At 42.6% G+C, this 26,906-nt stretch overlaps 1 protein-coding gene across 7 annotated transcripts in view; it reads left to right on the top strand.

The window, feature by feature from the left end:
* Nucleotides 1-26,506, top strand: part of ass1 (argininosuccinate synthase 1) — a 136,589-nt gene extending 110,083 nt beyond the window's left edge. For all 7 annotated transcript variants that reach the window (XM_028808541.2, XM_028808542.2, XM_028808539.2 and 4 more), the window contains exons 13-15: nt 6,872-7,028; nt 22,744-22,809; nt 26,243-26,506. In XM_028808541.2, coding sequence (XP_028664374.1) covers nt 6,872-7,028; nt 22,744-22,809; nt 26,243-26,291 — 272 coding nt within the window. In that variant the 3' untranslated portion in view covers nt 26,292-26,506. The remainder of the gene's footprint in view (nt 1-6,871; nt 7,029-22,743; nt 22,810-26,242) is intronic.
* Nucleotides 26,507-26,906: the final 400 nt, after the last annotated feature.

Here is a 26,906-nt window from a genome sequence, read left to right on the forward strand (position 1 = left end):
TCTATGGTGTACTGAAGTAGAATTACAAGCAGTTCAGAAGTTTCAAAGGCTTTTATTCAAAGAGTCCATATTTGCAGTGTAGGCCCTTCTGTCTTTTTGAAGACCTCTGCAATTTGCCCAGGCAGGCTGTCCATCAACTTCTGGGCCAAATCCTGACAGATGGCAGTCCATTCTTGCAGAATCAATGCTTGGAGTTTGTCAGAATTGGGGGGTTTCTGTTTGAGAATTGACCACAAGTTCTCAATGGGGGGTTTCCTGGACAAATTTTGATGTTTTGGTACCTGAGCCACTTAGTTATCACGTTTGCCTTATGGCCCAGTGCTCCATCATGCTGGATTGCTCATTGTTGGTCATCAAACTGTTCTTGGATGGTTGGGAGAAGTTGCTCTCGGTGGATGTTGTGGTCCCATTCTTTATTCAGGGCTGTGTTCTTAGGCAAAATTGTGAGTGTGCCCACTGCCTTGGTTGACATGAATGGTCTCAGGATGCTTTACTGTTGGCATGACACAGGATAGATGGTAGCACCACTCACCTTTTCTTTTCTTTTTTCCGGATGCCCCAAACAATCAGAAAGGGGATTCATCACAGAGAATGACTTGACCCCAGTAGTCCAATCCCAGAATATCAGTCTGTCCCTGATGTTTTTCTTGGCTTCTTTGCTGCCCTTCTTGACACCCTCCAGGCCATCTTCCAAAAGTCTTCACCTCACTCACACCTGCCTGCTGCCATTCCTGACCAAGCTCTGCCCTGGTGGTGCCCGCAGCTGAATCAACTTTAGGAGACGCTCCTGGCACTTGCTGGACTTTCTTGGGCGCCCTGAAGCCTTCTTCACCTCTCCATTGTAACTCGATCAGCATGACAGAGTGACCTCCAGCCTTGTCCTCGTCGACACTCTCACCCGTGTGAACGAGAGGATCACTGAAGTGACATCAGCAGGTCCTTTGGTGGCAGCCAGGGAGGGCTGACATGCAGTGGTTTTTGGGAGTAAGTTCTTCTTCATGGCAAAGAGGGACTTTGCAGTTAATTGCAATTCATCTGGTCACTCTTCAGAACATTCTGGAGTAGATTCATATTGCCATCATAAAAACGGAGGCAGCAAACTCTGTGAAAATTAATATTTGTGTCATTCTCAAAACTTTTTCCCACGACTGTATAGCTCTTTTGCACTGAGACCTCTCTCAAAGCACCCCTTATACAATAAGTTAGTATTTTATTGTACAAAAAGAACCAAACTAAGATATTAGCTACATGGAAATATTACAAAACTTGATCACAAAAACAATACATGGAACTTAATAATACAATAGAGCTAACATAATAATGAACTGGTCTATCTTATATAGCGTCTTTTGTTAAATGTCCTTTTCGCAGGGCATGTATGTTTTAAGTTAAAATTCAATTGGAACCTAACTGGGCTATCATGTGCTTAAAAATAAATTAAATATGATTGGTGTAATAGTGCTAACAGAAAAATGAACCGATCTTATATAGCGCCTTTCTCGTGATATTGTCTGAGGTTCACATTGCATTATTCAGACGGATTTAAGCTAAACTGCCACATGCCTAGGACTGCACTGAACATGTGACATCACATCACATTCTCACAACAACAGCATAAGTCAATTCAGCGTCACAGGAAGCTGAAGCCCACCCCTGCAGTACTGGGCACAAGGTAGGAGCCCACCCTGGACAGGGCACTCATCCATAGCGTATATGCATGGACCCATCCAGATTGGGCACATTTTGATGGACAGGTTGACAGAGGAGATTAGACAGGAGTCCCCGTGGACTATGATGTTTGCTGATGACATTGTGATCTGTGGCAATAGTAGGGAGCAGGTGGAGGAGACCCTGGGGAGGTGGAGATATGAGGGGAGAGGAATGAAGGGCAGTAGGACCACCAAGACAGAATACATGTGTGTGAATGAGAGGGAGGTCAGTGGAATGGTGAGGATGCAGGGAGCAGAGTTGGCGAAGGTGGATGAGTTTAAATACTTGGGATCAACAGTGCAGAGTAATGGGGATTGTGGAAGAGAAGTGAAAAAGAGAGTGCAGGCAGGGTGGAATGGGCGGAGAAGAATGTCAGGAGTGATTTGTGACAAACGGGTATCAGCAAGAGTGAAAGGAAAGGTCTACAGGACGGTAGTGACACCAGCTGTGTTATATGGGCTGGAGACGGTGGCATAGGAGACAGAGCTGAAGGTGGCAGAGTTAAAGATGTTAAATATATTATGTGTGACAAGGATGGACAGGACTAGAAATGAGGACATTAGAGGGTTAACTCAAGTTGGACGGTTGGGAGATAAAGTCAGAGAGGTGAGATTGCGTTGTTTTGGACATGTGCAGAGGAGAGATGCTGGGTATATTGGGAGAATGATGATGAGGATGGAGCTGCCAGGGAAGAGGAAAAGAGGAAGACATAAGCAAAGGTTTATGGATGTGGTGAGAGAAGACATGCAGGTGATGGGTGTGACAGAACAAGATGGACAGGACAGAAAGATATGGAAGAAGATGATCCGCTGTGGCAACCCCTAACGGGAGCAGACGAAAGAGGAAGAAGAAGAAGTGAATCTGAAGCGTGCAATATAGCGCCTTTCTTTTTTGATAAGTCACAGAATTGCCATTCACTACTGGTGACCGTCAAGGACTGAACATTCAAACCTCAGTGACACCACAGTGGCTGAGAGGGGGTTAAATGAGGGTGGGGTAGGTGATGAAGGGGGCGCTGATTTAGGCAAAGGTGGAGGGTGGGTAGGTTTGAGACTGGGGGGTCCAATTTGTTTTTGAGTCCTGCCTCAGCCCCTCATTCACTTTCTAAAACAATTACTCTCCGGGAGAGAACAGTGCAGGAGCCGCCCCTTAATAAGGAGGTGGGGCAGCAGAGGGGGGGCGGGAGGGGAGGCGGCCATTAAGGGGCTGAGATAGCCACCTGTGGTTAGCCTGGTAATTAGGTGAGCCTGTGGTGGTGCAGAACAAAGGCCAGGTCCCACCTGCCTGGGCTCATTAGCCTGGCCAGCACACACCCCCTCTGCCCACACATGGAGCTCTTGGTTTGCCCCACTGGAAGCCCCCCAAGGAGTAACCTTCCATCAAGTCCTGGTTTACCTGTGCAGGTTAGCTTGACAGGTGGGCTGCTCCCCGACCAGCTGTCCAAAGCAGGGCTGACACTTTTCTTCACAGTGCCGACATCTGTTCAGATACCCCCTTCTAGGCTGGCACCTGTCACTAAGTCACTGATATTTAGCAGTATGTTTGATACAACGTGACACAATTTCCAGTAGCAATGTGCTGGGGGTGGGGTGATTGTGTTTTTAGGTGGGGAACACAGGGGAGCTAAGCAGACAGGCAGCAGCAAGTTAACCAGCTATGTAGCGCCTTTCAAGCCCAGCACGTGCATAAATCACTTTTCAGACAAAGTCATGGTATCTTTAGCATAGGGGCTAAAGACTGAAAGCCTTACAACACTCCACAGGTAAGTGTGTGTGTGTGTGTGTGTGTGTGTGTGTGCGTGTGTGTGTGTGTGTGTGTGTGTGTGTGTGTGTGTGTGTCCCTCTGAGTGGGTTTGTGCTTTCATCAGTAAAAGGGATTCAATGAAAGGCACTACATAATATGTGATGGGCCAACTTTGGTCTTTTCATTAGTATCACAGGACAATAAGGCGAACCTGTTTAAGTTTTCTTGTACTGTACATTCAACATGAAAGGCGCTATATAAAGGAAGATTAACAGTTGGTCCATCTCTAGTCTGAGCATCAGCATTAGAACAGAGTTGCGTACTGCAAAGAAATGATGAGGAACCTCTGAGAGCTGTCATTGACTGTCGGTTTAAATGGCTCAGGGGAGAGCCACCCCTTAAAAGGCGCTATACAGTATAGAACTGTTACGCTGTTAAACAGGAACACGGGGACATCAGAAATTGAAAATGCCAAAGCTCTGCAATCAGCTGGTGCCAGGTTTGGCTCTCACTCTGTGCCAAGTGTTGCCATGGTAGACAACAGCTGCCCACAAGTAAATAATAATGACAATACATTCATTGATTTACTTATTGAAAAGTCAAATGGGTTTTTTTTTTTTCATTACATCACCTTTATCTAAAGATAATGAAGATCAAAACTTGATGTGTCCACATATGTTAAAAAAGAAAAAAACATTTCATGGGGTGTACTTACTATTTTACACAAATGTATACATTTTATATATATGCAGTACTTTCAGTATACAGTATATAATGTTTATATATTATACAAATATACAGTATATAACAGTATACATATTTAATGTTTGTATATATTATATATATATAGAGTACTTTCAGTATATAAATGTTTATACAATAATATATATTTAATGTTTATATATAATATATATATATGCAGCATGTACCATAAATATGTCTAATGTTTATATTATACATATATACAGTATATACAGTATACTGTATATAGTATATATGCAGTACTTTTAGTATACAAATGTTTATATGTTATATATATGCAGTATGTACAGTATATGTTTAATTATATTACACATATATACAGTATGTACTATATATTTAATGTTTATATATGTATAATTAAATATTATACTGTATCTCATACAGTATATGTATGTAGATATGTGGTATGCACAGTATGTAAATGTTTATAAATGTTATATGTATGCAGTATGTATAGTATATATATTTATTTATATTATACATTTACACAGTATGTACTGTATATATTTAATATTTATATATTATACACATGCAGTATGAACAGTACATTTTTATATGTTAGATATATGCAGTATGTACTGTATATATATGTTAATACATTGTATTATATATATATACAGTATGCACAGTATGTGCAATATATATATAAATATTTGTGTGTGTACGTGTCTAGCTTTGTCCTGTAACCAATATTTCATATAGTGCCTTTTGTGGTGAGCCCCAGTACCAACAGTCTACAGCACTAAGGCACAGACCCCTGTGATAATAAACATCAATCTGACAGACACCACATTTTCGGGCGCTCTCAACTGCGTAATGTCCACCCCTCAGTTCCCTGAGAATTCCCAAGTCAAGGCGTTGGCACCTCTGTGTGCCCGTCTCCTCACCCTAAACACAGTTGCCCAAGGATCAGTCTGCCACATAGGCCTGGCTGCTGCACTGAGCCTAGAGGGGCTGAGCTGATGGTCTTCCTGCCTTTCTGCCCTCACTTTGCTTGCCACAGAGTTGCCAGCTGTGCCACTTAAGGTTTACGTTAGGATTTGTGTGTTCTTATTAAAGCAGTTTAACTGATGAGGTAAAGTCCCAAAATATTCACTGCCTGGCTACCTAATATATTGTCTTGGGAGCCCCTCACACCTGAGTGGTGAAACATTTTGTTGATGATGGGATAGGGGGCCTGTTAGACAATTTGGGGCTGATGATCTGCTGTGTTGATGTCAGACTTGTAGAGGGTCCAGTACGAAGCCATGCAATTCCAAAACTGGCTTATTATTCTCCTTCTTTACTACTCCTGTCCTTTAAGTCATCTTTACAAGGTGGCGAGTCTCATCAAGATGCCTAAGTGTCACTTTTCATGAGACTCTTGTGTGCACTTCTTAAGGGTGTCACTTTTTTGCAGCAGTGGCCACTTGAGCCCCTTTTCAGGATTCTGAGTGCTGCAGTGACAGCTGGCATTGCTCTCATGTTTGTACTCCACATGCATTTGATTTTAATCTCCACATCTCGATATTTTCTCATTTTCTTGGTTTCTTTTGATAGGTTAACTTCTATCTGATGTGTTTTTCCTAAATTTGAAAGGCGCTATAAACACCCCCAGATGCATTGACTTACTGTGCTGCTTATATTTAGTCTGCTATTGTGCAGTCTGATCCCATTAGCCAGATAGCACTGCCTGTGAAAGGCACTATATGCAGTATCCCCCCATAAAAGAAAAATATTGGGTTACATTTGTGCAAAGGCTGCTGACTACACATGGTACAGACACAAGTGTTTGACCGAGGGGAGACACCCAGGTGTGGCAGCCAAGGTGGGCAGAGATGTAGGGAAGTCTGTGAAGTGGACAGATGTGTGGGGTCCGAGTCAAATAAAGGAGCCTTTCACGTCACAAGAGATGAGCAGGAGGCCCCAGCTGTCCAGCCGAGTATCGGTGAGGCCCACCTGAAACCATCAGCATATGGGCCAGCAGAGGTGGGAGCCCAAGTGGGGCCAGGAAACACAGTAGGGTTTGGTGGGCTCAACCTTCATAGATAGAGAAAAAGGGAACTCTGTCCTCGAGTTGGATTACATCTTAGAGGGGAGCCAGCCTCTGTGTGTGTGTGTTTGTGGTGACCTGTGGCCCACCTGCAGAGCTGACCACCTAGTTTCTCAGTTAGCACTTTGCTCATTCACTTTCATTCCAGTTGTTATAAGCATGTTATATAGCGCCTTTCCGGGTATTTTGCGTAATGAAGTCTGTCTTTGAGCCCATTTATGAAGCACTCAGTATAGTCCCTTTCTCACTGAAGAGTGTCACCCGGTGCTTTCTATATTCTCAGCTCAGTGTCCCTGGGGTCCCGCTGCATACACCAACCCATGGAGGGGATGCCAGTTCATCACAGCCCCCAATTACACAACCCACACACTTACAGGTGAAGAATTTTGGGGGTCTCCAGTTATCCTCATACATCTCTCTTTGGGGACCGAGTTTGTCATTTTTTATAGCGCCTTTCATAGTGCTTTACAAGAAATGAACAGCATGGCAGTAGACACTAATGACCCACCAATACAGGATGATTCAGGTTAAAAGGGTGGTGCTGGGGTGGGGGTTACCCAGGGTGGGGTTGTCACCCCTCTGGTCTGAGCACGCTCACTCTCTCCTTTGTCCTGTCGCCGGCAGGTTTCTGGTACAGCCCAGAGTGTGACTTTGTGCGCCACTGCATCACTCGATCCCAGGAGAACGTGGAGGGCAAGGTGCAGCTATCCGTGTTTAAGGGGACCATCACCATCCTGGGCCGTGAGTCTCCCAAGTCCCTGTACAATGAGATGCTGGTCAGGTAAGCCTTTGTGTCGAGTTTTAAAAGCTGCTGAACTGGAGTGCTGTACACAGGATGGCATTTGGAGACCAAAATGTCTCAGGGGGGCCAAGTGATCCGGACTGAGATGGTCCACCACATTTTAGGCTAAACGACGAAATAAATTCCTGCGCTGTAATTGCATTTGTTGTAGCGTGCTATGGTAACAAAAGATGCTATAAATGTTTTTAATTTCTTATCGTCACTTTCAGGATGTGTAAGGCGCTATATAATGCCACACAGGTTCAGTCACCTCTGCCATCAGCTTTATTGTTTATCCTGACGGGTCTTCCATTGTAGAACTGTGGAAATCAATTTATCCCAGGAGTAGTGCCCCAGTAAAGGCGCTATATAAACGGTCCTGGTTGGAGGTTCAATCCCGTCCTCTTAATAAAATGGACCCCGCTGCCCCTCACATTCCTCAACTATGAAAATAATTTAATTGAACCTTCAGGGCACATGAAGGTCACGTGAATAAGGAAAGGCGCCACACGAAATGTCACAGTTTAACACACAGTCCCTTCCGTTGATACCTCTTTGTGACCGGGCTTGTCTTCACATAATGAAGCCATTTATAATGACCTTGCCATTGTATTCAGTATGGAAAGGCGCTATATATAAGATAAGCTTGTTTGCTAGAATTCCAGACGGCCACTGAAGTGGTGCAGCGGTCCTCTTTTTAGGACATGCGGATGTTGTTTGGTGCCATTCAGACTTTGTGGCACTCCACTCAGTGTAGGGGGGCTGGCTGCGGCTATTTGTCATTGACCCTGGCAGGCATCACGGAGTCCAAATGCCAGAGTGGCTCGATGGGTTTCAGTTTCAAAAGTGTTACTTGAAGAGTTGAAAGATGTAGCAGGAGCTTGAAGAGAGTAATTTAGACATACCACAAAGCACCAACCCCCCAAAACAACCACCACAGCCACCAACTCCCCCCCCCATAACCCCTCTCCTCACCCCCACCACCCCCCCTGCCACAGGCCAAATATAAACTTTTGGGTGATTTCCTCTCCTCTGTGCCTCACACCTTAATTAAAGAGGAGCGACTGTCAAGATCGGATTAGGGGGCGACGGTGGGCAGTGATGGTGTTCGGCCTTTCACACGGTGACCACATCATGCTTTGCACTGCTGTAGCTTGGGAATGAACGCCTCAGGCTACGGGACGGCCTGCTGACCTCCAGAAGACAGACACTCCATAGAAATCCTGTTAAACTCAAAGGGAAGGATATCGCCGTGACAGGGTGGAAAAGGGAAGCCCCTGAGGATCTCAACATGGGTGGGATCCGTTAGTGCATAAGACAGTATAAAGAATACTAAATCAAATGCGCTTTAGAAGTGATGGCGTAGCCAGGTAGAAACTGGTTTTCCATTTCTATAGCGCCCTGTGATGGCATTCCCTGTCTTAGATACCACATGGAATACACTTTATAAATGATGGCATCTGGTAACATTAGCCGCTTCCTTTAGGAAAGCCCCTTGGAGTGACGTTCACCCCAAAAAAGGTGCAATATAAATTCAAGTGTTAATGATGACATCTGATAGCAGCCACTGGAAATAAATCAGTGTGCAGTTTTTATAGCGCCTTGGGCTGCTGATCACTATAAAAAGATATGACAGCAAGTGCAGTTTAGTGCAGTGGCTGAAATGAAGTAGGCATCGTTTTTTTATAGCGCCTTGGAAGGCCTTTAATATAGAAGGTGCGGTAGCAGATAAAGTGGATTTTGCAACAGAATTTAGTAAAAGTAGATAAAAAATTGATCTTCATTTTACATAGCGCCTTAGAATGATGTTCACTATAGAATATACAGTATCAGATTTTTACAATAAAATCAACTAACAGCAGCTAGTAATAAAGTGATCTTCATTTCAAAAAGCGCCTAGAGGCACTAGTTACACATACATCGGTCTTAATTTTTATAGAGCATAATCACATACTGAGGGTCTTTTTTTACCTCTGTAGTCTAGCAACAGCAGTTAAAAATAAATTAATTATAATTTTATATAGCGCCTTGGGATGGTAGGCATTATGAAAGATGCGCTATATCAAATAAAGTATATACTGATGATGAACTCTAGGTGGCACTTTGGTGCAGTGGGGGTGCTGCTGACTCGCAGGAAGGAGACCAGGGTTTGTGTCCCAGGTCCTCCCTGCATGAAGTTTGCAGGTTCTCCTCATGTCTGTGTGTGTCTCCTCCCACAGTCCAAACACATGCAGGTTAGGTGGACTGGCGATCCTAAACTGCCCCTGTGTTCGCCCTGCGATGGACTGGAGCCCTGTCCAGGGTTTGTTCCTGCTTTGCACACTATGCTCACTGGGATAGGCTCCAGCAGACCCCCACAACCCTTTTCAGGACTAAGCAGGTTAGACAATCACTGACTGACTCTAGTAACGGTGCCAGAAATAAATCAGTCTTTATTTTTATATAGCATTGGTGTTCACTATAACAAATACTGTTCTGAATAAATTTTATAAATGATGGGAGTCTAGTAACAGCAGCTGGAAATAAACTAGTCTTAATTTTATATAGCGCCTTGGAATAGTATTCGCCATAGACGTCACTCTATCAAATGAAGTGTATTTTCACAACAGAATGTAATAACTGTAGATAAAAAAAAGATCTTTATTTTATATAGCACCTTGGAATGATGTTCACTATAAAAATGTATTATACCGAAGTATATTTTGATAATGAATCTAGTAATAATAGTTAGAAATAAACGGATCTTCATTAAATATAGCGCCTTGGGATGGTGTAGTCCTATAATAAATACTACAGTATGTCTAGCGGTAGCTAGAGTAAATTAGGCTTTATTTTATATAGCGCCTTCTGATGGTATTCGCTATATAAAATTTAAAATCAAATGAATTAATGGTGAAATCCAGCAACAGTAGAAATAAATCGGTCTTAATTTTTATAGCGCCTATATTCATTGTTTTTTAAACGCTAAAGTGTAACAACGATAGTTAGAAATAAACGAGTCGTCATTTTCTACAGCGCCTCGGGATGGGAGACCCGGTAAAAAACGTTTTATTAAGTGTTTTTACGATGGAGCCTAGTAAGAGCAGCTCAAATCGTCGTGTTCTATAGCGCCTTGACGTGGTGCGCCCATGAAGGAGTCTGGTGACTGAGCCGGCAGCAGCAGATCCTCCTCACTGTGCACGCAATGTAGCGGACCACGAGGCCGCGGTAAAGTTTTGTTTTGCGGTCCTCGTGTGTGCCACTAGATTGTTCGTTCGCTCGGCCGGCCCGCCAGCCTTCGTCGCCTTCCTCTTCCTCCTCTTCGGCGGCTCCATGTTTATTCTGTGCACAGCTGCGCTCATTCTAAGCGGAGCGGGTCGATATTCTAAGCACCAGAGCTATTACAGGAGTAAACGAACGGGAGAAATTTGACAAACAGATCAATAGCCGTCGTTGTGCGCTGCCTTAATTCTGGCCGCGCGTACCCCGGGAGGAGGACGGGGGGATGATTTGTGTTTTGTTTCTTCTCCTCTGTGTGGAAAGTTCAGCTTCATTTCAGTAATCTAGGCGCCCGCGGGGAGGCGATTGCCCGGTAATTTCATTTCTTTCCACCGAGGGGCCCGTGCTGAGTTTGGTGAATAGACCCTCAGGCGGCTTCCTCCCAGCTCGGCACGCGCAGTGAAGACATCTTCTCACAAGTCACCGAAAGGCGTCTCCACGGCCGTGTCCTTTACCGGGAAAACTTTGTGCGCATGAATATGGTTGGATATGCAAAGCGCCTCCCTTCATCAGAACCTCATGAATTTCATTGGAGACGCCTAGGATGCTTACCTCCAAACTTCCTTCTTGAATGTGATTGGACATCATGTGGATCTCGTGGTTTATTTAAGTGGACATGCGGGAGATCACGCATCATTTTGACTCTTTAAGCTGATTGGTCAAACTTATAAACTTGATCTGCGATCAAGCAGGAGGCCACGCCTCGCCATTGTTCAAATCTGATTGGATACGTGAGAAACCAAACTTCATTAGGGAGCACACTGGGAAACTCAGCTGAACCAGAACTCTTGGACATGATGGAACCCTTACCTTAAATGGGAATAGATATGTTGGAGATGACTTCTGGGATCTGACTTGTCACAGTGAATGCCTCACTTGAAATCAAATTCTTAAAATCTAATTGGTCACACTAGAGATGTCACTTAAAAGTGAATTCCTAAATCTGATTGGATATGAGGGAGACCCCACCTCATAATAACTTCTTCCATCTGATTGGACGATTGGAGTCCAATTCACTATTGGAGTGAACAGGACATGCGGGTGATCTTGAATCTTTATGACATTTTGAATTTGATTGGTCACAGTGAAAACTTTATTTCATGGTAAAATTTATTGTGAAAGTTATTACTTTGGATGGCACCACATTAGCAGTCAGACGTGGATCTTACTTTGTAAATTTGTTAATTAAACTGTCATCACTTATAAAGCTACACATTTCCCCAACATAAAAAATAATTACATAGAACCAGAAGGGGAGCTAAAACTGGAATTATGACCTTTTACTTTGATTGGTTGCACAGAAGAGCTTACCTGAGACCAAGTGTTCTTAAATGTGATTGAACACAATGGAGTCCTCACAGGAGAGGGCAACCCACTGTGATTTCTGAAATCTAATTATGCCAGATACCTCATTTCAAATGAATTCTTAAATCTGATTGGTCACAATACACATCTCATTTCAATCTGGATTCTTAAATCTGATTAATTCTTAAATCCAATTGGTCATAACACAAACCACATTTCAATCTGGATTGTTAACTGTGATTGGTCATAACACACACTTCATTTCTAACCAAACTGTTAAATCTGATTGGGTATGCAGGAGACAATGCCTCACCATAACTTCATCAATCTGATTGGATTTAAAGGACTCCCCCATCTTACTTTCACTTTTTAAATTTGATTGGATGTACAGGAAAGGTTACCTCAAACTGAATTCTTGAATCTGATTACACTGGCAGGAAATCTCACCTCATTGTAACTTTTTAAATTATCAAAATTTCATCTTAAACTGGCTTAAATCTGATTGGACACACAGGTACCCACACACACACACACACACACACCTCATTATAAATTCTTAAATCTGATTGGCCATGTTCCTCACCTCACCTCAAATAAAAGTGCAATCACATCATTATGACTTCTTCAGTCTTCATGTGATTGGACAGGAAGGAGACCACGCATTATAATAAATTCTTAAATCTGGTTGGACATGTTTGTGATGTCACCTCCAATTTAATTCTTGAAACTGCTTGAAAACAGGTTAGGAACATGTGCTGATCTTGCGTTGCACACCCATCACACATCGAGCCACCTGGATTGGGACCCAAATGCTCTGGGTGACACCTCAGCACCACACTACAACAGCGTGAGGTTAATTATGGTGGCTAGAGTGCCAATCCTGCCACCAACCCCCAAGTTTTCCCTCTAAATTGGAGGACCTGCATGCAGATTAGCATCATATGCAGAACAAAGCAATTGCAGGTTAAAGGCTTGCTGAAGGTAAAGATATTACATTATATTGACCTCTTGAATCTGATTGGCTGCACTAGAGATTTGGCACAACTCAAATTCTCTAATCTGATTGGACAAAGAAAGAAGGAGACCCATATCATTATAAATTCTTAAATCTGATTAGATATGTTTGTGATCTCACTTCACATTTAATTCTTGAAGCTATGTGAATATAGAGAGATCACATTATAATGATTTCTTGAATTTGATTGGATGGAGACTGGAGACAGTTCCACAAATGATTTGTTCAATCTGATTGAACACATGGGAGACCACAGCTCATTGTAATTTTTAAAAATCTGATTAAAAATGTTGGATATCTCCGGTCCAGTTGACTGGAAGCATAAGAGATCTTGTGTCTTAATTGCTTTTAATCTTGATTGGTTGCTCTGGAGACTTCACCTGATTGAAGGCATAGGAAGCCTCACCTCATTATAAACCGTCTAATCTGATTGGATGTGTGGGGCACCTTGCCACACTTCAAACTGAATTCTTCATTCTGATTCTTGAAATTACATTGTTAAATCTAATGGGATGTGAGAGGAGAAATGTGACCTTCTACTGAATTCTTAACTCTGACACAAAGGACAGAAGAGGTGCCAGATATGCCACTGGGAACAAATAAAGTTCTGTCCCATCTTACCTTCAATGAAATTCCTGAATTTGTTTGATTTCACCCTGGATATTACTCAGTCTGATTAGACTTGCTAGAAACCTCAGCTGATGCTGAATTCTTGAATCTGACTGGAAGATGTGGAGTCCTTACCTGATGTCATACTCTTTAACCTGATTGGTCACATAAGGCACCTCATGTCCTTGCCTCATTAGCTGAGCGCTGAACTCTTCAATCTGATTGAGTGTCCAGGAGATGGCACCTCATTCATAAGCCATTCAAATGTATTGATTGGCTCTCTCAGGTCAGGAACTATTCCAGAAGCAAATCCTGGGCAGTCCCCCATCTGCATGCTGCATGGGATGATCTCCTTTAAAATGTGGAAGCAAAGGATTACCTTCTACCCACTGACTTCAAAACACATAATGCACAAAATGTGGGATGGTAAATGCCCACACATGGCGAGGTCCCGTCAGTTGGCCTGTGGACTCCTAACTGGAAAGCTGTATTTGTGTCGGATCCCTGTGATGACTAAAATGAATGCAGTACTCGGATGAACAGGGTGGGGTCTTTCCCATAGAAAAAAAAGCTGTCCTGTAGGGGGCGCTGGCGTGTTCCAATCCTCTTCAGCCATTTATGTTTGTGCACAAAGAGGAGGTTGATGTGAAGATGCTGGCCTGCTTCTTAAAGGGGTGGCTGCCAGAAAAGTTTGAAACAGATCCTGGATTCTTCAACTGTGACTATGACATAGTATAGTTTAAAATAATAATAATAATAATAATAAAGCCATCTTTTTAGTGTTTTATGGGGCTAAGGATTGCAGATTTCAGTTCTGCACTGAGCCAAAGAGATATGTTGTTCAGGTGTATTGGGGAATTGAAATGGCTGACATAAGTCCAGTTGCGAGCAGATGAAAACCAGTTAAAGAGCACTTAGAGCAAAATCACCAGCATTACATTAACCGTTACACTCTCTAAGTAGCTGTTAAAAGTATATATATGGAAAGTGTGGTCCCTTTTATATAAATACACCTAAAGCATTGATTTGTCACTAGCAATATTGCTGTTGTCATTGAGTGGGAGAATGTCACAGCCCAGAGATACGAAAAGTTGGGACGCCAGCTGTGATACCCCATGTAATTCTATCAAAGTGAAAACAAAAACAGTGTGCACTGGCGCCATCTTATCGGCAATGGGTAAGTGAAAAGAAATAGCCTTGGTAGGCAAAGGTTTAGCTGTTCCTTGGTGTTTGCCTTTGTCAGGGGGGACCTCCGTTCTGTGGTTGTCTCAGTCCAACAGTAGATGCCCTCTTCCCAGGCTTTATAGCGCTCTGACCAGAATGGGTGGAGCCAGATGCCCTCACAAAAATCTGCCATTAGAGAAGATGAAATGAGAGATTCAATAGGTTAGTCAGCCATTGAGACCTGGAGAAATGTGAGATCCCAGGCTGAGAATGAGCCGAGCTACTTCTGTTTTTCTTTGAAAGGTGTCTTTGAAGTCCTGTGAAAGAACACAAACAGAGAGATCAGTGTGGCTGTGATCAAGGGGCTGTGAAGTGTTCTACAAAGGGCTTTGTAAGGTCTTCAGCGGCTCAAATATGTTTTCTGAATCGGTCTGCAAGCCGTCTCCCTGTTTCACCTCCTGTACTGTAGATGGCTGGTCACTTCGTACAAGCCAGACGACACTAATATTTGGCATGTATTTAAAGAAGTCAACTGAGGACCAGTAAGGCATTTGTTTTTCAGACTACAGACTTTGATGTCCTTGTCTTTCTATGCAGTTGTCCATCTCGGCCTTTCCCATCTTTTTATATCCTAATCAGATTCCCCACCTTTGCATGAAATCTTCAGTTTCATTCACATGGAATATCCTTCACTGTGAAAAAATAGACATATTTTGAAGAAAGCTGATTCATTTTGGCCATTTTTGAACCCAGAACTGAGCTTTAGGAATGCCAGGACCTTACCGACCAAGTGAACAGAACAACAGATTTCAGCAGTGCTAATGCAGTTAGAAAGGTTTCTCTAATAACCAATCAATTTAAAGATGACTGATTAAGAATAACCTAAGGGAGTTGGCCATTGGGACACTGAAGGAATGGCTGCTGAAAAATGGGGCTTTACAGTCATATGTGAATTATAAATTAAAATCAGACACTTCAGACAGTAATAATCATTATAAACACTATTGATGTCTTGGCTGTATTATAAAATCGAAGTAATGGTATATTGATAAAAAAAAATGGTATTTACTTCTATGAAAAATATGACGTTTACTGGGTGACCCCAAACGTTTGAACACTATGTAGTGTGTTTATTGCCATACCATTTCCTAGGGCTGCTTAATTCTCATCAGGGTCTTGTGGGGCTGAAGCCAATCCTAGCTATCACAGGGCACAAGGCAGAACAGGGTGAACGCACACACCACACTCACACTCACGCACTCGCACACATAAACAAGGGCCAAACCTGTAAGTCTTTGGAATGTGGGAGGAAAGCAGAACAACCAGAGGAAACCCATGCAGACAGACATGGGGAGAACATGTAAACTCCACACATGGGGCACCTTGGATATCAACCCTGTTCTCCTTACTGTAAGGTAGCAGTGCCACCCACAAATATATATACATATACAGTATATATATATATATATATATATATATATATATATATATATATATATACACTAGCTCCTGACGTCACGCTTCCCCCTCCCCTCGGCCTGCAGCCTCTGTCATGGATTAGCATGAATATTTTGCTCCTGCAAGCAAACTATGATTCTTAGTGCTTTGAGAGAAGTTGCAAAATCAACCGGAATGTTCAAGCAAATTATACAAAAATAACCCGATCTAAATCCGTTAAGTAGTTCTCTCGTGGACAGACAGACAGACAGACAGACAGACAGACAGACAGACAGACAGACATACATACATTGGATTTTTCTCTCTCTATATTATATATCTCTCTATATCTCTCTTGCTCTTTCTCTTTTACATTGTTTATTTCTATATCTTTATCAATGTTTCTGTTTTCTCACATTTTTGGGAATGGTGCTTCAGGCAGGAACTCTTCCTGAAGGTGGCCTCCAGTCCAGGCCATTCTTTCTCCCCTTTCCCCTAATTCGACTTGATGTTAATTTACACAATCTTGGTTAAGCAGGATGGTGAGATCGTTGGTCCGAACGGCCAGTTCTCCTCACTATTGTTCTGTTTAATGCCCTTGCAAACGCAAACATGGGCTGCCAAGTACCACCTACAGAGCCGCGGCAAGCTCAGGCACATCAATGACAAGGCTCAAGCGCCGGCTGTCATTTCAGACACGATGATGCCGATAAAAACGGGAGGGATGCGCCTTTTCTTAAAATTGGCCCTTTTTCATTTATAAGCGGCCCCCCCCCCCCCCCCCCCCCCCCCCCCCCAGTCCTATTCTCTAAACTCCGCAAATAGACAGTGACGCCAGCATTGATTTAGCTCATGAGGGGTAAATGTCACAATATCGTTGCCACCACTGCTGCTTCTTCTTCTTCTCTTTTTTGTCATTCACTCCGTCAAGCTGGTGTCGCCTTCTTCATTTTTTCGCTTTTTCTTTTGGGATTATTAAGGCTTCACTATGGCCACGCGACGCACGGGGAGGCGAATAAAAGAAAGTTAGAGCAGCGCGGCCGCCAAGCGGAGCGGCCACACGGCGAGCTCAGTGCCAGCGATCGCCCTCGTGCTGCGCTCCCCGAGCTCCTCTCACTTTTTACTTTATTTTATTTATTTCTTTTTTATTATTTCGTGTTCTTTCTTTCTCTCTCTCTCTCTCTCTTCTCTTTTGACTTCTCTGCCGCTGCTTGGCAGAGCCTTTGAGTGACGGCGTCACATTAGCAGCTGAGATGCCGGTGAGAGGTAGCGGAGGGTGGAAGTGCTTTGGCGCAGTAGGTAGAAAGTACCGTAATTATAGAGAGGAGGCACAGGCAAGAAGAGAAAGAAGAAAAAAGCCTCGGCGATGCACAAAAATAAAAGCATGGGGTTTAGAGAAAAAAAGGAATAAAGAGGGAGAGAGATCAGGAGAAAATTATTGTAAACTCACTTCAAATTGCTTGTTTTTCTTAAATTCCATGCAGCCAGACGATTAGCATGGATAAGCATGGTGGCGTTTCTTTTTGAATGCATATTGACTGATGTTAACCCTTCGGCGCGCAGTCCTTTGTTTTCTCCGAAGAAATGGAAACACTTTGTTTAAGGCCTTCCAATCTTATTTTTTTGCCTGCCTTTATTTTGGAATTATGGGGGGGGGGGGGGGGGGGGGTGTTTGGGCAGCTAATTACAGGCAGGCTTCTCACTTGCAACTTTTAGTTGGACCCCAAGTAGTTCAAGAGCCGGTGTTATCACCCGGGCTATGAACAGTGTGTTACACGTTCCCAGGCAGCAAGCCTATACGGACCCCAACTGTGTCTTGCATGGGTGGCCTATATGGGACACATCAAATTGGGCCCCCAAGGATCTTAAGGGGGTCATATGGGTTACTATACTTTTACTGATTGCCTGGTGCAGGTGTACTAGGAGTGAGCAAAATCCATGACAGTCTGGGGTCCGATAACGTGCACCTAAGCTTGAAGCAATCATTTAAAGTAATGTAAGATTTATTAATTTGCATTTATTTATTTGCCTGACACCTTTATACAAGACAACCTACGCCATTTGAGTTACGATTGGTTCCATTTCTTTTGTTTTTCTGACTGGAGCACAGCAGGCAGGTGAAGTGACCTATTCAGGGTTTCAAGGTCCAAAGCCTTAACCACTATGCCAAACTTAAACTAAGATGTTTTTAAAACCAGTTAGAGTTATGTATCTTTCAAATTCATGTTGTGTGCAGAAACAAATCTGCAAAATATGGAGCCTGAGCAGCTTTTTTTGGTATTTTGAGACTGACCAAAGTTAAATGTTCTTTAGATAAACAGTGTGGCATCATGGTTAAGGCTTTGGGCTTCACAGCTCTGCGGCTCTGGGCTCAAATCCTGTTACTGACACTGTGTGACCCTGAGCAGGACACTTCACTTCAAGAAGGTGACATGCATGTGTGATGGGTTTCAGAAATGCCCAAAACAAAATCGCTTTCTCTTCATGTCATGTTAAATAAAGTACCTGACTGCCATGCTTGAGTAAAAGTAGAATTACCTTTCTGAAAACACTTAGATGTTTTCAAGACTCTGTTGTTAGATGTTCTTAGGTATGAAGAGTCCAAGTAAATGTAGGGTCTATGCAGTATAGTGAGAAAAGGTTCTTACAAACTTAAAATAATTCAAACTCCCTTCTCTTTGTGTGAGTCGTATTACAACTGCAGACATAGGTTACCAAAAAACATTAACTTAAGGCAGTGACGTTTGGTTAAATGAAGATTCTTTTAAAAACCTTCCATGATGAATAATTCTGAAAGTGAAACTTCTTGAATTTGATTGGCAATGCAGGACCTTCTTGAGATGTTATAAGCTTCAAACTGAGAACACTAGAAACTTCTTGCTGAAGGGATTGAACATTTCAGGCAAATTTTCCTAAGATACTGATTGTTATGTGACAACAGCAGACTGCAAATACATGTCACCAATGTCCAGTCCCACACCCTCAATGGCTGCCATGACGACAGAATTGTGGCAACAGCAGTTCAAAAATTGGTTGAGACTGAGATTGTATGTCACCGATGTCCACCCCATACTTCCAGTCTCACCCGGATACATGGGCTGCAACCAATCTATCTATCTATAAAATCCGACATTTGTCTGTCTGTATGTCTGTTCACTTTTCACAGAGAACTACTTAACAGATTTAGATTGGTTTTTTTTCTATAATTAGCTTGAACATTTTGCGACTTCTCTCATTGTGCTAAGTATCCTAGTTCGCTTGTGGTACTGCTTTATTCGCGCAAATCCGAGAGAGACGCAGCGGGCCGAAAGGGAAGTGGGCAGGGTCCTGCTCACTTGTGCGCCAGCTTCTGTTCAAGTCGCTCTACCTCTCGTCATGTGTTAGAGCCTACCTTGCCTCTGCTTAGCTAGTGATACCTGTTTATTCAACATACATTATCTTCTAGAGATTGTTAAGGAGTAACATTTGACGTTTTTGACAGAGAGATCACAGCTACATGTGTTTTAGAGGATAGCTAATGATAGCTACAGATATCACCATCAGAGCTGAACACGATCAGATACAGTGCCAGTGTTTGGAGTTGGAACGTACTTACCCTCACTAGGCTGGAATTACGTTTTTTTACATTTTTTTATTGTTTTTTAAAGTTTGTCCTGTTTCACTACTATGTGGGCGGAGCCGCGGGGGACAGCTAGTATCATCTATTGAAGATTATTTGTGCGAAAATGAAATGCAATTCAACGTATTCACTACATTACAATTCAACGCATGTGTACGTGGTGCACTTCATTTTGGCCCGGTTCTATTGTGTCATAGTCAACAACATATCAAACCAAAGTGTTTGTGCCAGTTTAAAATGCAACACAAAATCACATTCCATTTTTATTCATGTTCATTGATCGCATGTCATAGCTAAAAGCAAAGCAGACGTAAGGCATTGCACTTGGGACCGCGCTTTAATCAAAATGACCAATCAGCGTCAAAAGGTGGCAGGCAAGGGGCGTCAACACTAGTGCTAAGAGGCGTTCCCATCATGAGTGTGTTGCGCTTGAAAGGAAGCTGAACAGAGAGTTGATAGGCAGGGGTGGAAGCTGGTGACCTAAATGACTTCATTCTCTTACGTGTCGAAACAACAGAAAAATATAAAATATGTTTTTTTCACAGAGGCTATGAATAAAAAGGCTATGAAGAAACCGAACTTGGTGACACTAACAAATGGTTCACTATATTCAATATTCAGTTAAAGCACTAACAACACATACATCAGATGTTACCATACTGTTTAATTTAACATGTATAAAAAGAAAACAATTTTAGCCAGCTTAACATAACAGCAAACTTTGTTATTTGGTGAGACCTTAAACCTTTTGTCATTTCAGTTAACCACTCCATAGACCACATTGACGAAAATTAAGCGCACCGCCAGAACACAGTACTGTTTAGAAGTGGAACGCCTCTCCCCAACCAGCTGTTCACGCCCTTAGCTCCACCTTTAGATGCTGATTGGTCATTTGGGTATGTTTACTTTTGGCGCGATTAATCCACAGTCAAAGTGCAATACACACGGAGCTGCTGCTGAGTGAAATGCAATACACCTGCTTTGCTTTAAGTTACGACAGCCAAACTATGGACATGAATTAAAATGCAATGCGATTTAGTACTGCATTTTAACTGATATGAAAATTGCGTGTTTTGCTGAAAAAGCAATCGATCATATTTGGTTGATATGTCTTGGACTATGACCCGATAAAACCCCAAATTAAATGCACCATGTGCACATGCATTACATTTCAAGTTAGTTTACACATTTGGATTGCATTTATTTCTGGCGCAAAGTCTTAATATGTTTGTCACATCAACACACATTACAATAACAGCATGGTGATATCAATTATTATGCCTATGTATTGTCATTTAAACTCTAAAACTGCAGAGCCTTACGTCACTGCATACTTGGCAGTTTCTTGACAAGTCAAGTCAAGTCAAGTTGGGGAGCAGGCACTGGTACAGCACGTTGCTGCACCCACTACACGACGAATCAGCTCAGAATCCCGGTTGGCAACCCCCCAGGCAGACGCGCGGTCCAGTCCCACCCTCCGGAAATGACCCTCTATCTGCCGCTGCCAGGTGTTTCATGGGTGTCCCCTTGGCGTGGTCCAGTCACTCAAGTCCTCAACAATGAGGATCTTACAAGCCAGATCACCCTCGGGGAAACGCGCCACATGGCCGTAGTGCCATAACTGACGCTCCCTCATAATGCAGGTAATGTGCTTCATTCAGGACTCCATGAGCAACACAAAGTCAAGCCAGCAGTACCTATGGATTCTCTGGAGAGACACAAAACCAAAGGAGTCCAGTCTTCATGTCAGGTCACTGGATAGCGGCCATGTCTCGCAACCATATAGCAAGACAGGAAGCACCAGGACTCTAAAGACTTGGACCTTTGTCCTTTTGCATAGATATTGGGAGTGCCACACACCCCTTTCCAGCGACCTCATGACCCCCCCCCCCCATGCTCTCTCAATCCATCTACTGGCTTCATAGGAAGAGTCACCAGAGACATGAATGTCACTGCTGAGGTAAGTAAACCTCTCGACAAGGTCGACACTCTCTCCACAGACAGACACACTGCTGATGGCCGTGCCCAAGAGGTCATTAAAGGCCTGGATGTTGGTTTTTATCAGGACACTCACAAGCCCAGACACTCAGACTCCTCGCTCAGTCTCTCGAGAGACCCGATCAGAGCCTCCATTGACTCTGCGTAGATCACAGCATCATCAGAAAAGTCAAGATCCGTGAATCTTTCTTCACCAACAGATGCCCCACAGCCGCTGGACCCCCCGACCTTGCCCAACACCCAGTCCATACAAGCATTGAACAGAGTAGGAGCAGAACAGACCCCTGACGAACCCCAGAATCATCTGGGAAAAACACAGAGGTCCTGCCTCCACTCTGCACAGCACTCATAGTACCAGTGTACAGGCCGGCCATGATATCCAGCAACCTCGAGGGGATCCCACGAACCCTCAGGATGTCCCACAGGGCAGCTCAATCAACTGAGTCGAATGCTTTATGAAAATAGACAAAGGCTGCAAATATAATGAATATATATTATATATACATTAATATATAATCATTGAATATAATGAGCAGCCGTTTCACGGTGAAAGTGACGTTACCTCACATCTATGCTATAAACTGACCACACAAACCTCTAACCATAAATTACCCTAATCAAGGAAACTGCAGTGACATTTGGCTTTGAGGCTCTAAATTGGGATATCAGCACCAGTTAGCGCATGTAGATAACTAACTGAGCCAAGCTCAGCATGCCATTTGTGTAGCTGTTCAGTGCTCTGGTTTAACAATGATGTAACCAATTTGTCCTGCAAAAATATATTTAAGTAAAAGTAGCCAATTGCGTTTGTTAATGTAGGGAAGTAAAAGTGAAAGTAGACAGAACATTTTATACTCAAGTAAAGCAGAAATATTCCCAAAACATAATGAAGTATGGTAACTGAGTAGCTGTGCTTTGTTACTTTGTTCACCATTGCCAGGTGGGCATCAGCTCCTACACAGCAGGAGGGCAAAGAACTGATCGATTAACTTAAAAATTAAGGAAATGATAGGCATATAAAGGGGAAGCGGGCCGACCCCCCACAATGACAAAGAGAACCTGAATCTGTTTGGAATACACTCCCCCTTTATATTACTAGTGTTTATTTCATATAGTGTCTTTCACAATAAGCATCAGGGCTGGATGCCCTTTAACGCTCAATATAAACCCCATGCAGCTATAGATGGGTAGAGCTAATGGCGGTCTCTGGAGAAGATGGCATACAAAAGGTGACAGAGGCAGTGGGTGACGCCCCTTTCTGGATGTCTGTATGATTTTCCCCGTCACATTTCTTGTCTTTTTTATTGCAGTATGGACATTCTAGGAGACTATGACCCTTGTGATGCCTCAGGATTCATCAAAATCAGTGCTGTCAGGTGAGGAAACAAGTCCGTGTGCCTTGTATTATATGAAGTCAGAATTGTCATAAAGCGCCTTGTCAAGCAATCAGTACAAGGATTCAGAGGGTCTTTCAAACAGCAAGTGTGCAATTGTCACAGTCAGATCTGGAAAGTCAATGGGGGAACTTCATTGTTTATAGCGCCTTTGAAGAAGCTCATTGTCCCAATGCTTTATAAAACAGTGTCTAGGCTCAACTGTATGTGTGTGTGTGTATAATATATATATATATATATATATATATATATATATGTATATATATATATATATATATATATATGTATGTATATGTATGTATATATATATACTGTATATATATATATATATATATATATATATATATATATATACTGTATATATATATATATATATATATATATATATATATATATATGAACAATTTTAGTTTTTTTCCATACACTACTGACCACATTTCCCCCAATTCCATATACAAATAATGCATTTAATTGCTGAAAATGACAGCTGGTCAAAATAACAAAAAAGATGCAGTCTTTTCAGGCCTTGAATAATGCATAGAAATCAAGATCATATTCAATTTTAAACAACACAATATTAATGTTTGAACTAATGAAGAATTCAGAAAAAGGAGAAATAACCCTGACATTTTATCACAGCTTTCATGCGTCTTGGCGTGATCTCTGCCAGCCTTTCACACTGCTCTTGGCTGACTTTACGCCACTCTTGGCACAAAAACTCCCATCAGCTCGACTTTGTCTGATGGGTTGTAACCATCTATCTTCCTCCTGATTCCATTCCAGATGTTTTCAATGGGGCTCTGGTCTGGAGATTGGACTGCCCATGACAGGGTCTTGATCTAGTGGTACACCTTGATTGTCCTGCCGTAAAACCCAATGCTCAAAGTTAGGGTACCCTGTCAGAGCAGAAGTGAGCCATTTTTCCTCCAGGTCAGCATTGTACATGGCTTGATTCCTACTGTACATCTCTCACAAACACAAATCTGCCCCATTCCAGTCTTGCTGAAGCCCCCTCAGATCATCACCGATCCTCCACCAGGTTTCACAGTAGGTGCGAGACACTGCAGCTTATAGGCCCCTCCAGGTCTCTGTGTAACCATTAGATGACCAGGTGATGGACACATCAAAGAAGATGACCTAAACTGCAGTCCTCTACAGTCAGATTTGGTTCAGATGATCACCTAATCAGTAGTTCATGTAAAATGAGGTCAAGTTAAATGAGGTGTGCTTGTGTTAGAATTCCACCACAGACACTAAAATGAAACGGCTGTCATACATAGAAATGCTGATTTAAGAAAAAATTGAAGTGCCTTTGACAGTCCTGACTACCACAAAAAATCAAGGTAACCAAAAAGTGTGCTTTTGTGATATATAGTGACTTTTGCGGTCACAAAGCATTTTGGCAAGCAAGTTTGAAAAATATTTAGTGAGCTTCTAATGATGTCTAGTACCTTTTTTAAAAAACACTTTTTCAATAAACAGGAAGCATACTACTTGGCCTTATTGTGTGTATAGTGCCTTTTCTAGTCAGCACTGTCAGAAAACACTTTCACAAGGGGTTTAGAAATATATAGTGCCTTGCAAATACATCACAGTGTCAAACAATTAGAAAACCTATTGGTTGTGTGCTGTCATCAGCCTGTTATTGAGGTCACAGTATGTGGCACCTTTCACAGTCTTTAGTGCTTTCACTTCACCCAGTCTGTAAATCTGCACTGCTACTCCTTCTTCTGTTTATAGTAATGCTCATAACACCCACAGTGACAAAATGTTTTAGTAAACAATTTACATTATATTGTGTTTTCTTTTATTGTTTATAGCTCCTTTCATAGTTAGTAGTGGCATAAAGCACTTTGTCAAGCAGCCTGCCAAATATTCAGCTGGTCTTTGATTGCATCTTATGATTTCCATAAAAAATGTAATGAAACAATCGCAATTATATGGTGGTTTTCATTAAGTGTATGTTATGTAGGCATATGTAGGTGGAGTGGTGGCTCTAAGGCTAGGGATTTGCACTGGCAATCGGAAGATTGCTGGTTCGAATCCCGTAAAATGCCAAAAGGGACTCTGCTCTGTTGGGCCCTTGAGCAAGACCCTTAACCTACAACTGCTAAGTGCTTTGAGTAGTGAGAAAAGCGCTATATAAATGCAAAGAATTATTATTATTATGTTGCACCTTCCTTAAACAATTGTACTAAACAATCAAAATTGTATTACAGTGTTCTTTAATTGTACATATCGCCCTTCACATACATTTTAGTAGTCAGAATTATATTTTGATTTTCTTTAATTGTGTATAGGGGCGAAAAAATTGGAATTATATTTTGGTTTTCATTACTTATATATAGTGCCTTTTGTAAATATGTCACCACAAAGTCAGAATTACATTGCAGAATCCTTTCAATGTATATAGTGCCTTTCACAAACACTTTACCAATCAGAATTATATCTGCTGTTCTTTAATTGTGTACTGTGCCTTTCTTAAACATTTCACCAGACAATCAGAATCAAATTCTTTTTTGTTAGTTGTATGTAGTGCTTTTCCCATTTTACCAACCCCAATCCGATTTTTTTTTTACCTTTTGCATATACTGCCTTGGGCGGCACGGTGGCGCAGTGGGTAGCGCTGCTGCCTCGCAGTTGGGAGATCTGGGGACCTGGGTTCGATTCCCGGGTCCTCCCTGCGTGGAGTTTGCATGTTCTCCCCGTGTCTGCGTGGGTTTCCTCCGGGGGCTCCGGTTTCCTCCCACAGTCCAAAGACATGCAGGTTAGGTGGATTGGCGATTCTAAATTGGCCCTAGTGTGTGCTTGGTGTGTGGGTGTGTTTGTGTGTGTCCTGCGGTGGGTTGGCACCCTGCCCAGGATTGTTTCCTGCCTTGTACCCTGTGTTGGCTGGGATTGGCTCCAGCAGACCCCCGTGACCCTGTGTTCGGATTCAGCGGGTTGGACAATGGATGGATGGATATACTGCCTTTCATAAACCTTTTACCATTTGTAATTATATTTGGTGGTCTTTAATTGTGTCTTTCTTAAACATTTCACCAAACAACCAGAATTATATGGTTTTTTTGGAGTATTATATAGAGTGCCTTTCACAAATATTTTACAAAGCAATCAGAATTATGTTTTGGTCTTCTTCACTTTTATATAGTGCCTTTCAGAAACATTTCACCAATCAGAATTTCGTTGTGGATTTCTTTGTGTTTTGTGCTGTTCATAACCATTGTACCACCAGAATGACATCTTCAGTTGTATATAGTGCCTTTTGCAGTCGGTCATGTTTTTGTTGACAGGGCGCTATATTGCAGCCGTTTTGCCTCCAGCAGGTGTTGGCCGGCCAGGTGGCAGTTGCACCAGCGGCCATCCTTTTTGTTTCCATGTTCTCACTAATTCATTCAGTTTTTGTATTTTGCAGACTGAAGGAGTTCCATCGCCTCCAGAAGATGGCTGACCTGAAGCAATGAGGAGTATGGCACTTTGCTCCTCGTCTTGGTTGCCCCTTTGGGGTCTGCATCTTTTTCTCTTTCTTCATCTCTCTTTTTTTTTATCCTCACCGATTGTTGATTTAAAACACTGCCTTCCTGTTGCTGTAATTAGAGGGGTCCTTGGCAATAGAATTGCTTTGCAGAGAGGGGGATTCAATTAATGTTTTTGAAAAATTAAACGTTCTGAAACCCTCCCCAATGGCCCTGCGTCTCCTTTGTAACAGCGTTTGCTTCAGGGCCCTTCAGCTTGGCTGCCTATTGTGCGCTTGGAGAAGTTTAAGTGAATGTGAAGGACAAACAGCCATTGGTGGGGTGGGGGGGGGGGCACTGAAGAGGCGCCTTTTCTGGATGAGTTTAGCAGGAAAACATTTCACAATAAAAGAGAAAACTGCGGCTCTCTGTCTGCCGTTCTTTCCCAGTCACGGTGCTGAGCGGGTTGCCTTCTGAAAAGACTAACTTTTGTGTTTTTGTTTCTTTCACGTTTTCCTAAATGGCGTGCAGTGGGCCGCCAGGTTAAGGCCACCGCTTGGTTGATGGGGTGGCTTTCGCTGCTGAATATGTGGAGTCGAAGGTTTACATTGTCAGGTGAGCTTT

This window comes from Erpetoichthys calabaricus, chromosome 9, assembly GCF_900747795.2.
Source record: "Erpetoichthys calabaricus chromosome 9, fErpCal1.3, whole genome shotgun sequence".
In the NCBI taxonomy this organism is placed as follows: Eukaryota; Metazoa; Chordata; class Cladistia; order Polypteriformes; family Polypteridae; genus Erpetoichthys; species Erpetoichthys calabaricus.